At 32.6% G+C, this 13286-nt stretch overlaps 2 protein-coding genes across 3 annotated transcripts; one reads left to right on the top strand and one right to left on the bottom strand.

Moving 5' to 3' along the window:
- The first annotated feature begins 1102 nt into the window (after nt 1–1102).
- Nucleotides 1103–5644, top strand: LOC123229579 (delta-aminolevulinic acid dehydratase, chloroplastic-like). 2 transcript variants are annotated; one of them, XM_044655494.1, is made up of 13 exons: nt 1103–1262; nt 1365–1692; nt 1808–1919; nt 2012–2085; nt 2347–2415; nt 2488–2571; nt 2673–2742; nt 3175–3230; nt 3590–3711; nt 4422–4493; nt 4579–4660; nt 4746–4823; nt 5255–5644. In XM_044655494.1, the coding sequence occupies exons 2-13, from the start codon at nt 1372–1374 to the stop codon at nt 5420–5422; spliced, it is 1308 nt and encodes a 435-aa protein (XP_044511429.1). In that variant the 5' UTR covers nt 1103–1262; nt 1365–1371; the 3' UTR covers nt 5423–5644. The 2 variants fall into 2 exon arrangements, with proteins under 2 accessions (XP_044511429.1, XP_044511430.1); XM_044655495.1 differs by having other exon boundaries at nt 1132–1262; nt 1342–1692.
- A 363-nt stretch (nt 5645–6007) lies between these two features.
- Nucleotides 6008–9876, bottom strand: LOC123229578 (IAA-amino acid hydrolase ILR1-like 6). Its single transcript, XM_044655493.1, has 4 exons — nt 9349–9876; nt 8810–8935; nt 6887–7201; nt 6008–6794 (listed from the first exon to the last, which is right to left on the bottom strand). The coding sequence occupies exons 1-4, from the start codon at nt 9832–9834 to the stop codon at nt 6285–6287; spliced, it is 1437 nt and encodes a 478-aa protein (XP_044511428.1). The 5' UTR covers nt 9835–9876; the 3' UTR covers nt 6008–6284.
- Between the last annotated feature and the right edge of the window lie 3410 nt (nt 9877–13286).

Genomic DNA, 13286 nt, shown 5'->3' with positions numbered 1-13286 from the left:
GGGCCTTGGTCCTTCATAGCCCATGAGCCTGATAGACCATGCCAAATACAGCCCATGAACATGTCTACTTGCTCTTACCTATTGATTTCTTCAAATTTCAAATAAATTAGACACAAAACTTAATAAACTTGACTTGGTATTATACTCTTAACCAAAATTGACAATAGCGATGAAAAATTGATGAAAGAATGAGATTAAAATTAAAATTATTCATACTAGGGATAAATCACGCCTATCTCAAAAAATATTTTATATTTTAGACTTAATTCTTGAAAATATAAAAAAACAACGTAATCAAATTCTTATTTATTTGCATTAAGATGAATTTCATTGAATTTTTTGATTTTTTTTAATTAGATTTTAGTTGAAATTGCTGATGAAGATGAAAAGATGCAATTATGGTTTATGTAAGGTTAAAAATTCTTATTATTTTGTTTTATTTATTATATATGTATAATTTTTAGAGTATTAATTAACATAGTATAAATACCCTTAAAAACTATTTTAATTAATTTTTATTTCCTTTTTCCATTCTCTCCTCTTTCTAAAGATTAGGGAGGGGCTCAAATTACATCGTATTGGATCCAGCCAGAAGACAAAGATGCAGGTTCAATTTACAGGCCCAAATAACTGAGCCGTAGGCCGAGAAAGCAAAAAATCGAAACGACAGAGTATAGGATCTAGAAAGCATTTCAATGAATTTTCTATTGAATTGAATCAAGATTTATTAGGAAATTCCATTATAAATAAATATTTGAATTATGGAAGTTGAATCATTTATAGTATTATATATTAAAAAATTAATTTTTTATATTATAAATTGAATATTGATGATATCATATAATATAACTTTAAAAAATAAAATAATATAAAAGTCTAATTAACACATCATTATTTAAAAAAAATACTATAAATATATTTAAAAATTTTAAAAAATTTTAAATATATTATTTTTTAAAAAATATATCAATTTATATTAATAATATATATTAAATTATAAAGTATATATCCTATTAATTCAATAAATTTTATAATATATGTTATTTTATATTTGTGTTATATCCTACAATAAGATGTAAAGTATGGTATGATGCATCCAATTAGTTGAACCAACTTACTCTGCCACGCTTGAACAAAACGACAATTCAATCCAAGCAGCGCTTATTCGTGAGATAAAGGTAATCGGTAAATATCGGGTAGTGTGTGTGCAGCTCGCTTCTTATTGGCCGCCTTAGAAATCTCCATCAGATAAGCTTTGAAAGGTAAGATTTGCTGTCTGATTTTCCTTCATTTTCTCGTCAACCAGTCAGAATATCTGCATCATTTTGTTTTCTTATTTAGTTTTACACCTGTTGTTACCGAAGTGAATTCATGGCTTCAACGGTAATTCACGCGCCGGGTGCTTGCAGTTCACCTTCAATCAAGTTTGTAGATAGCCAAAACTACATTGGTCTGAAGCCGTCGGTTAATTTAAGGTTGAAATTCAATTTTGTTAAAACGACAGTCAAGGTGCGTCAAAGTCAATGTCTATTTATCGTTAAAGCTGGCGAAACGCGCGATGGACCTATTAAGAAACTTGGATTGACTGATGCGGAATGTGAGGCGGCCGTGGTGGCTGGTAATGCTCCAGAAGCGCCTCCGTTGCCACCCAAGCCCACCGCGCCAGCTGGCACCCCGGTGGTTCCTTCGCTTGTGAGTTTCTTTGTCATTGCGATAATGTTCTGTTTGATAAAATGTTAAATTCAGAAGGACTTGAATTGCATTCTTATTTTGTTTTGTTGATTGAGATTGCTTTGTGTTGTGTTAGGCACTTAATCGGCGCCCTCGTCGTAATCGAAAGTCCCCTACATTGCGAGCATCGTTTCAGGAAACAAATCTTTCTCCTGCGAATTTTGTTTATCCATTATTTATTCATGAAGGTATTATTGCAAATGTGTTGTATAGTTCATGCTTTTAATTAAATTCTGAAACGTGGCCGTATGCTGTGTAATTAATGTTTCGAGGTTTGCAGGTGAGGAAGACACACCTATTGGAGCTATGCCTGGATGTTACAGACTTGGATGGCGACATGGGCTTGTGGAAGAGGTGATTCAGCCTTTGAAGATTCTGTATATTATCTCCAAGTCGAAAGATAACTGATCTTGGATTTTTGGTCTTTTTCATTGGTTCTAGGTTAAGCTATTGTGTATTTTACAAATGACTGTTTTGATTCTTTGTTAGCACTGGAGCAATGTTTAGTGCCTACTTCTGGCAAACGTGTGGGGTACACTGGAATGAGCGTCTCACATATATACGTAGTTAGAGAATTGCCAGATTTAATTTGAAGTTAAGTATTGTTTGATGCAGGTGGCAAAAGCTCGGGATGTAGGTGTCAACAGCATTGTGCTCTTCCCCAAAGTTCCTGATGCTTTGAAGGTTTCTATTCTCCATCATGGTTTCTCTTCTTTAATCTGGAATTCATAAATGTAATTGGTTTTTGCATCTTAGTCTGCCACAGGAGTTGAAGCTTATAATGACAATGGTTTAGTTCCTCGAACAATAAGGCTACTGAAGGACAAATATCCTGATCTTGTAAGTCAAAAATCAATTCATGTATCTTTAGAATTGACAGGGTTTCTAGACTATGTTTCTGAAATTCTGACAATCTGCTTGACTGACTATTTTCTTACTAGGTTATTTACACTGATGTTGCTTTAGATCCATATTCCTCAGATGGGCATGATGGTATTGTCCGAGAAGATGGTGAGCTTGTATTTTTATTCTTGTATTGTATTTTACCAAGAATACTCCAATGTTTTTGTATGGCTAAAGGAAGACGACCGAGCTTATGCATTTTGGTGTTGAACTGTAGGGTATTAGTTCTCATCACTTCCTCTGTTTAGGCTGATTGTTTGACGTCTTCTAGGTCATGCTTTTACATCTGTTATCTTCTTGTGTATGCATGTTTGGGAGCAAGGGAGATGTTATCAGATTGATTTGTAAGAGATTGGAAGATGAATTGCTAGAGTTAAGACCAGAAGTGTGTAACCTATGGGTGGCATTTCTTTTGCTGGTCAAATTACAAAATGCTTTGTCATGAAAAAATTCACTTTCTTAAAGTTTTCACTGAGCTTCTAATTAACTATGATCATAAACAAAATCACTCATTGCTATATTTTCTGTAATACTATGTAGGTGTTATATTGAATGATGAAACAGTGCATCAATTATGTAAGCAAGCTGTTTCCCAGGTAATTTGGATAGATTTTCTGCCATTGGAATTTTACAATGTCTTTATGTAGTTAACAATATTTGTGAACTCCCTTTAGGTTTTTGAAGATTTATTGACCTCCTCTTGGGTTGTGATGCAGTCATTGTTTGTGCTTGAAAAACTACTTTATTCTCGACTTAGTGCTCATTATCATTTAAGTTGCAGTATGGTGTTTCAACTGCTTTAATTAAGAGAATTCTTACGGATCATTTGTAGTTAGTCAATCATTTTGCTTCAACTATCTCAGTGTTGTATAATTTTTCTCACTTTTGCTTTGTGCTGCACTTCTATGACCTGACATTTTCTTGGTCATGTTGGCGTTGTTACTTCTGTAAGTAGGCTCGTGCTGGAGCAGATGTTGTGAGTCCCAGTGACATGATGGATGGTCGTGTAGGAGCAATTCGTGCAGCTCTTGATGCTGAAGGCTTTCATCATGTTTCTATTATGTCCTATACGGCAAAGTATGTTGATCATTTTATTTATCTTTGTCATCATAATGTTTGGTATTTCAGTTCATGCTGTGGTGAGTGGGTGTTTCTTTTCAAACTCATACACAAACATTGATTGAGTAATCCTAGAAAAGAACTGCAAAATCAGGGAAGAAAGAAAGAACAATTAGAAAAGAGCTGGGAATGGGAGAAGATTATTAAGTGGATACTTTACAGACCATGAAAATCCTGGAAAAAATTAATTAGTTATTATTATGTGTTTCTCAATGTTTCAATTATTTTTTCATAGGACATGGTTTATTCTGGAGGCCATTATTCCATTGTTTGTACAATTTATTTGAATTTTTAGTGTCACGGTATTGTTTCATTGCTTGCACAAATCTCGTGTGTGGATACTCATTTTCCTAGTTCAACTATATCCACATTTATTTTTGGTAATTAGTTAAGAAGCCTTTTGTGATCACATATTTTGGGATGTTCAGACACCACTTTGTATTATTTATCTTCTTCCTCATCCTATCTTTTAGTTGATGTGAATAAAAACTACAATTTGCTTCTGGCGTATTTCTATGCTTGACACTTGTTTGACCAACCATTGCAGAAGCCAGTAGTTTTTGATAAATCAATTGTGTTGATGGGCTTTTTTTTTTTTTTTCCAACCATCTAACATGCAAACTTTTTCATCATATCTAACATGTCAATCCATATTGTCCTGCAAACAGGTATGCAAGTTCCTTCTATGGTCCATTTAGGGAGGCATTAGACTCAAATCCACGTTTTGGAGACAAGAAAACGTATGTGTTCATTATTAATGGTAAAATTGTAAATTTAGTGTTTATGTCACTCACTTTTTTCATTAATTTGGCTTGTAATCAAAAGTTATCAGATGAATCCAGCAAACTATAGAGAGGCTCTAGTAGAAGCCCGTGAAGATGAATCTGAAGGAGCTGACATCCTTTTGGTCAGAATTGCTTCTTTGGGAATTTTGTGAATATTCTTGTAGCTATAGCCTTCATTATACTGAAGTTACATAACATTTGTTACAGGTGAAACCTGGTCTTCCTTATTTGGATATCATAAGGCTACTCAGGGATAAATCTCCTCTGCCGATTGCTGCATATCAGGTATTGTCAGAAACTATTTCTTTTCCTAAATCTACCATGTTCATATATGAAATAGCTAAAATTATTTCATTTTATAACCTTTCTCTTGAGGACTAGCATTGTCCTGTTGACTTATGATAATCAGTATAGACATGTAATCTTTCACTGAACATGATCTGAAAATACATCTTTCAGCACTTTTACCATGTATGTATCCAATTGTCCTGTAGGATTAAGGTTCAAAATGAAAAGATAAAGTAATTTATAACATAATGACAGTAGAGAGCTTTCTTGGTGTGATCCTTTCTTTGTTGTACTCCAATATTTAATAACCTTATTAACCGCCTTTTCTACTAACTCATCTTCGATACCTGCTTCTTTGTTTATTTCAGTCTCCCACAGCCTTTCTTTTTTAGGTCCATTTGTATTAATCTTTGATTTCATGGTACCAGGTTTCTGGTGAATACTCAATGATCAAGGCTGGTGGGGTTCTCAAGATGATCGATGAAGAGAGGGTTATGATGGAATCATTGATGTGCCTCCGAAGGGCTGGTGCTGATATCATCCTCACGTATTTTGCTTTACAAGCTGCTAGAAGTTTATGCGGTGAGAAGAGGTGAGAATGGTCTGATCAACATGGAACTTTTATTTATTAAAAAGCTCTAGGGACAGCTTTTTTGGTACTTGACACTAGAATAAGTTGAAATTCTGTGTGAAATAAAGTAACAAGTGGGTTTGTAATAAAGTTGTAGAGAATGTTATTAGATTTATGGGTTTGCATATTTTGTTTGACGTTAGAATTTGAGTGAACTTTGGAATGAAATGCTTAAACATGATATTCACCTTTTCTGTTTATTCTGCACACAATGGAATGCTAAAACAGTGTAGATCCGGTCACTGTGCCCCGGTTTACCCATCAAACAAATATTAGTGAGTCCTTGGTTAAAAAAAAAAAAAATTTAATGCTAACGTGCGATGAAGTAATAGTTAGTTTTATTTTCTAGTAGTTGAATCAAGAAAAAAAGAGTTAATAATATTGGCCCGGTTATCCCTGTTGTCTTCTGGGAAGTCATTTTGTTACCTCTAATTCTCTTTGCTGGAAGTATGTATAATTTCCGAAATGGGAAACGTTGCAGCAACAACCACCGGATTTTCTCTGCTGAATTTGCATCATTAAATCCTATTAACGCTCTGAATAAAACAAATGAAATCAAACTACGGGTATATATAAAACATGCGGTAAGTATTATAACACCAGAAGATTGTCTTGTTCATCTACAATTCCAACGAAAATCTTGCCCTTGCATATCCCATAACCCAAGTACACCAAAAAAACCAAGGCCGTTGGCCTGACCTTCAAATATGTAGTAGATTAACGTCGCCAAGTGCACTGGAAAAAAGCAGAGCACTTTTTTTTTTTCAAATACTATTCTCTTGCTAGTCAAGTTTAAAACTTACCGCATTAGTAGCAAAAGCTGCAGCTTAAAGTCCCCAACTTTTTCCTCGCTCATACAGATATCTTTCTGCTATAGTAGCATGAACTGCTGCGCCTATGGGTAGAGCATCTTCATCGATCAAAAAGTATGGGGAGTGGCCTGTGTGTATTGACCCCAATGACTCGTTCCTAATTCCAATGTAGAAGAAAGCTGCAGGAATCACCTCCGAGTAAAAGGAGAAGTCCTCAGCCCCCATCATGGGTGGAACCACTCTGTAGTTCAGTGGACCCAACAAATCGGTGGCAACCTTCTTCACATGCTCGTACATGCGCTGGTCGTTCACCGTAGGGGGGTAGATTGTGGAGTCCTTTTCAAAGAAATCAACTGTTGCCGAGCATCTGAAAACACTGGCCTGCTCCACAATCACCTCTTGTATTCTTTGGAGAAGTTGGTAGAAGCTAGTGTTAGAAAAAGCCCTGAAGGTTCCACCAATAATAACTGTATCAGGAATCATGTCCAGATTATTCCCTCCATTGAATGAAGTTACTGAGACAACCTGTAGATTGATCATAGTCAGAAATGCTGATTAAATCCCTTAACGAAAGAGATGGCCGGTAGAATAATGGGTAACCGTTAAGAAAGCCAAACCTGTGAGTCCAGTGGATCAGCTTCACGAGAAACAAGGCCTTGTAAGCTGATTACAGCAGCGGAGGCTGCTAAGATGGGGTCAACTGAGTGGTGTGGGTTCCCGGCGTGGCCTCTTTTTCCACTAATCACGGCTCTGAATAAGCCACAGCCAGCCAACAAAGGACCAGGCCTTGAGCCAATGACACCAGTTGGATGCTCATGAGATACATGAACTGCAAATATGGCCTCTATATCTTCAAGAGTCCCGTCTCCAATCATCCGTTTTGCACCGTTTCCAGCTTCCTCTGCTGGTTGAAATATCAGTACTACAGTTCCCTGTCATAACAAAATACGAAAATTATCAGTTAATCCACCAAACCCCCTATCCTGAATTAAGCTTCTTGCAAATGTAGAAAGAGCAGTATGGCTTAGAAACGTATATGTGACACAACTTTCTTAATAAATAAACATGTTTACATCCTCAGGCATTTAGATCAGCCGATTGTGAGGGAAAATGGCACAGGTTGGATTTTCATCCTGAGAACAGAACCACAATATAAATATTCTTATTATTTTTCATTTCAGCTAACATCCCATTTTGTTTAGGCCCATATTTTGCGTGAATTTATTCGTTATGACAAAGAAAAGAAAGGGACAACTCAAACACTCATTAATAGGCAAAGAATAACAAGAACAACACATTCTAACACAAAATGGAATCTTGGATTAATTGGAGGCTATCCCTTTCAAACTTTAGTAATTGAAGATAGTCCACACAATGTGATGCCTCATTGAATAGAGGCAAACATCCAAACATGTGTGTCACTTTGTACTAAACATAAATGAATACACAAAAATTACAAGAAAAAAAAAAAAAGCAAAAGCAAGTAGATGAATCCATGGCTGAAATGCAAGCAGCTTTCATTATCCACAGCATTAACGTCGGTTCCATTTCCAAATTCATGGGATTCGTTTTTTCCAAGTCTTAATCAAATTGAAAGATTTGAAAAGTGGACATCCGTGAAACAGACCCACTCTGTGTATAACTTAAAATTGAACCGCCGACTCCTGTAATGCCAATCTATGCAAGTGAAGTCGTTAATATCTCTTGTTTTGCTTCAACTATTGACACATGGGATTTCTTTTTTAAACAAATAGTACACTTCAATAAATACCATTTCAGAAAAATGAAAACAGATTTTGTTGGACGGCAAAAATTTCGGCAACCGACAAAATACGTGAGAATACTGAGTGAAAAAATTGCATAAAAGAGACAATCATCAAGTCCTTTTAACTGAAAGAAGAAGAAGAAGAAGAAGGGAGGCCTATACCACACATACACCTAGGGTTGGATTCGAACTAAATTAAATTTAAGTTCGAGTTCGACTCAATTTGTAAAGAATTGAACTCGAATTTAATTTGAGTTTAAATTAAGCTTTTAGTTTAACTCGTTATTAAAACGATGTCGTTTTTAATATATATTGATTAAAACGAAGTTATTTTGTATCAAAATTTTTAACTTCGCAAAGTTTGATGAGCTGAGCACCTCAAAATTCGAACTTAAAAATATTGAACCTTTAGACTCAAACTCGAGATTGAACTCATTTTATACTTATTCAAATTAAATTTGAATTCAAACTTAAACAAATTCGATTCAAATCTAGTCATATAGACACGCATAGTCATACAAAACAAAATGAACCTTCTTGTAAACACACTTAACTTCTTTACCCTAAAGATTGTGCCATTAATGTTCCACCTATATATCATGCTTAATCAACATCCCCCCATGGGCCCCCTTCATTATTTCATATATCTACATTTACCCATCAACTCCAATCTCAAAAAAAATTATGGTAACAGCAATTCTAATTGGTTGCATGCAGAAACACAAGTGAGAAAACAGACTCATTTTAAACAAAATTTGCAGAATAAATAACAAACCTTCAAAAGATGTTCACGGCTCTTCAAGATCTTGGCAGCACCGATGAGCATTGTAACATGTGCATCGTGTCCACAAGCATGCATTTTTCCAGCAACTTTGCTTTTATATTCCCACTCAACAGCCTCCTGAAAAACATACAACTCCAGCATGTTAATCCAGTTGTCCCTTCTGTCAAAAAATTTGACCTGAAGTTCTTGGAAGGTAAAAATAGTTGAAATAACTTTGTTTTAATCCTTCTTGTGTCATTCTGTAAAAAGATAACTTCCCTTAGATTTTATGTGACTAAAGTACAAAGTAAAAATAATAAGAAACAGAAACCTAATTCAACTCTCATCAAAAAGGAAAAATAAAGCCATAAATTGAGACATTCTGAGAACCCAAAAATATAATAAATAAATAAATCCCCCACTAACGTACCGACATGCAAGCCCATGACTATATTTGTACATGTACAAGCACATGGATGATTATTATGTACTTTGCAAATGATAATAATTTCTCTATAAAAATAAATTAAATACAGAAAAAAAAAAAACACCTGAATAGGAAGTGCATCCATATCAGCTCTGATGGCCACAAACGGCGGGCCTCCGGTCCCAATAGAGGCCCGAATACCCGTTTTGGCCAACGGATATTTATATTTAATTTCCATCCGATCCAACTCAGCCCGGACCAACTTACTTGTTTCATATTCTTCAAAAGCAAGCTCCGGGTGCTGGTGAATTTTTCTCCTCACAGTTTTCAACCAATTGACGTTCTCCGGCCAGCGAGCCAGGGCCAAAACCTCATCGGAGCAGTCCTGTGTCCATACCTGGCAGCGGAAATACGTCGGCCGTGAAGTGCACGATTTGTTCTTGTTGTTGCCGGACTGCAACGGCGAGGAAGCGAGAGTGCTTATATCAAAGAAAGAATATTGATTATCTGAAGGAGTTGAGGATTTGACATGCAATAAAATATTGTTCTGAAAAACTGTTATTATTATGACTGAGATGGAGAAAGTAACGGAAAGGTTTAGATGATTCATGTTTGGGAAGAAAATGAGAAGGAAAGTTCAAAGGAGTGAGGGAAAAAGAAATAGAAAGAAATAGTGGGGAGAGGAGGGGGAAATTAGAGCACGTGGGATAAAGGATGTAGGGGGTAAATAGACACGTGGGAGAATATGAATGGAAAAAGAGAGGGACCCGATATGGAAGATTGTTTCTACTAAAAGCGCTTGAACGACAATAAAAGCGGTTTTTGTCTGAAAGAATATATTTTTAAATCTTTTTTTATACATCTATTATTAAATTTTGGGTTTGATTTATTTAATATAATTAATTTAATCTAAAAAATAATTTAATTTAAATTAAATTTTTATTAATAAATTGATTGTATTTGAATGATAATGTTTATAATTAACACAAAGAGTTTTGATTTTTTATTTAAATTCTATCAAATTCAAATATTGTTAATCAAATAAAAAGTATTTAAGAGAAAAAAGTCATCGGAGGGAGAGAGATCAACTACCATTCATCAAAAATTTGTTTACAAAATTTGAAATCTTAAATAGAAAAAAATTACAACTTTTCCAAACTTAATTTTAAAAAGTTATTAATTTTGGGTAAAAAAATAATGATTTTATTTTTTAATTTTATCTTTTAAATAAATAAATTTTTAAAAATTAAAAACAAAGACTTTGAAATTTCACCACACTTGGGTGGGAACAAGTCTTGTGGTCATTTGTGAATAAATAAGATGAGTGGGGAGGGGTCCCATGGGAGCATCTTCATCCTTTAAAGCATAATTGAACAAGCATTAAGAAATGACGCTTTGGATTGGTCAACATTTATTTGTATATGTGTCCATTACACATTGTTTTTACTTTATGAGATCATATGGACCAAAAATATTCCAAAGTATTGCCTCACCCTCACTCACAAGTTAGAATTTTAATTTTTTTTCAAGAGTGTATATATATATATATATATATATATATATATATATATATATATATTAAATATTAATAATTTAATATATATTAATAATTATATTAAATATTAATAACATTTTTATAATTTTTAATAAAATATAAAATTATTATTTTAAAAAAATTAATAAATTTATTAATAGAAATAAATAACAACATTAACGATAATGATTTCTTTTTTTAACTTAAAAAAATAAGAATTTATCTATTAAAACTTTGAGTAGAAAAAAGTCGTTTAGTCTTTTATTAATTACATTATTTAATGACAAATAATATTTAATTCAAACTCTTAATTAGGGTTAGGGGTAAAATTATTATTTACTAAAATTTAAAAATAAAAGTTTTATAACATTTTTCTAATCATGTTTAAAAATTTCATAATTTTTCTCAATTTAAGGTTTAAAAAGTGATTATTTTTCTCCAAATTTCTATGTTTTATTTCTTCCCTTTTTGGTGACGATGATAAGCTAAAGAAGAAATGATGACATCTCCAACATCATCATTGTCTCTTCTTGATGGAGATTTGTCGATAAAGAGACAAAAAAACTCTTCATCGACAAAGATGAAAAGACACTGTCTAAGAAGAAACAAAAGTCACACTACTTTTTATGTTTTTTTTTTTAATTTTTTGTTTTTGTCTATTATAATTGAATCTTTACATTGGACCATTTCGTAGGTGCAAGTGGTAGACATTGCCAACTCATTGCCCAATTGTATTGACAAATTATTGTTTATACTAATTTTTTTGTTTCCCTTTCTATTTTCTTTCACATGATTGAAATAGTTACTTTTATTTTTTGTTGATGAAAACGAAAAAACATTTTCATCTTTGTTTGAGAAGAGATAAAGAGCACACTACTCTTTGTGGTTTTTTTATTTTTTGCTTTTGTCTATTATAACCAAATCTTAGAATTAGACCATTTTATAGGTACAAGTGGTGGAGGTCGCTGACTCATTGCCCAATCGTATTGATAAATTATTGCTTGTACTAATTTTCTTTTTCCCTTTTCTATTTTCTTTCACGTGATTGAAATAATTATTTTCATTGTCTACTAATAAAAATGAAAAAATGTCTACGTTTCTGTTGGAGAAGAGATAAAAATGACACTATGCTTTGTGTTTTTTTTTTCTTTTGCTTTTGACATTTGTTTATTATAATCGAATCTTGAAATTGGATCATTTTACAGGTATAAATGATGAAGGTCGCCGACTCGCTGCCCAATCATATTTCTTTCACGTGATCGAAATAGCTACATTCATTTTCCTGTTTAAAACTTAAAAAAAAAATTTAGCAATCAATTGAAATTCAAAGAACTATTTTTTTTTTTCCTGCTCTTGGATATTTTTCAAGTCTTCAGCCAGGACAATTGCGGCTATTATTTCTTCTCGTCTGCAGTAATTTATGTCGTAAATATTGACTAACTTTTCAGCAATTTCAATGGAAAGCATAAGTTCAATGCTTTTGACTGGAAAAGCAATTTAAATGTTATATAACCTGAATTTCATAAGCAATTGCGTAACAATTATGTCATTCCAAAGTCATTTAGAGAAGTGGGTATAATTCTATTTAAATTATAAAATTAAATTATTTAAAAATTATAATTTAGTTTAATTTAATTTATAAAAATAATTTAATTTAAATTGATAAATTTTTAAAAAATAATTTTTAATTTGGGTTGTGTTTTGAGCTATTTTTAAACTAAATTAAACTATAAATCATATTTTTAAAAAATACTTATATAACCATATTTGATAGAGTTTTTTAATAAATAATTTTTTATATTTATTTTATCAATTTTTTTACATATATATTATAAGTATATATTTCATATTTATTTTAAATGTTTATGTTATATTATAAAAAATTATAATTCAATTAATTTTATTAAATTATATATATATATTTAAAAGTAAATAATTTTAATAGGTTCAAACCATAATTTAAACCGTATTTTTTTAGTTCGATTTAAAATCTAAAATGGTTTATAAATTTTTTAAACTATTTTTTAATTAATTTTAAAAAACTCACTAACAATATCAAACTAGATCGTACACACCACTATTCTTTTAAAGAAATTGCAATCACTAATAAAAAAGCATCCAAAATTATTAGACACCATTAAATTAAAATATATGACTACAGCATGTTGCCAAAATGAAGCAACAAAATTCCAGAACCCACCGCCACAAACCCAATGCATGTGAAACATTTGTTCTTAATGCAGGAAAAGGTAGTGAATTTCCAATGAATGGAATCGGGGCAGCATGTTGTCCCTATTCTTATTTTTTTATTTCTGGTGTAATTGCAAAGCTGTGTGCTGGTTCTGAGTATATCAATGGATTCTGTGTTCTCCACCGCTATTTCTTATTGTACTATGGCAAAAGATTTGTCTTCTTTGGACCGCAAAATAGTTAAAAAACAAAAGACAAGACAATGTATTTCTGATTGTATTATGGCAGAAGATTCATTACTAATCGTCTTCGTATGGGAGATGAATATGACCAATTAT

Source organism: Mangifera indica, chromosome 11 (assembly GCF_011075055.1).
Source record: "Mangifera indica cultivar Alphonso chromosome 11, CATAS_Mindica_2.1, whole genome shotgun sequence".
Taxonomy (NCBI): Eukaryota; Viridiplantae; Streptophyta; class Magnoliopsida; order Sapindales; family Anacardiaceae; genus Mangifera; species Mangifera indica.
Note: the sequence above shows the minus strand (reverse complement) of the source record. Positions and strands in the feature narration are given on the sequence as shown.

Coding starts and splice junctions, on each gene's coding strand:
- LOC123229579 (XM_044655494.1), top strand. CDS start 1,372: ATGGCTTCAACGGTAATTCACGCGCCGGGTGCTTGCAGTTCACCTTCA. Junction 1,693..1,807: donor CCCCGGTGGTTCCTTCGCTT/GTGAGTTTCTTT, acceptor GTGTTGTGTTAG/GCACTTAATCGGCGCCCTCG. Junction 2,572..2,672: donor AGGACAAATATCCTGATCTT/GTAAGTCAAAAA, acceptor TTTTCTTACTAG/GTTATTTACACTGATGTTGC.
- LOC123229578 (XM_044655493.1), bottom strand. CDS start 9,834: ATGAATCATCTAAACCTTTCCGTTACTTTCTCCATCTCAGTCATAATA. Junction 8,936..9,348: donor TGGATGCACTTCCTATTCAG/GTGTTTTTTTTT, acceptor TATGTTTTTCAG/GAGGCTGTTGAGTGGGAATA. Junction 7,202..8,809: donor GCCGTGAACATCTTTTGAAG/GTTTGTTATTTA, acceptor TTGTTATGACAG/GGAACTGTAGTACTGATATT.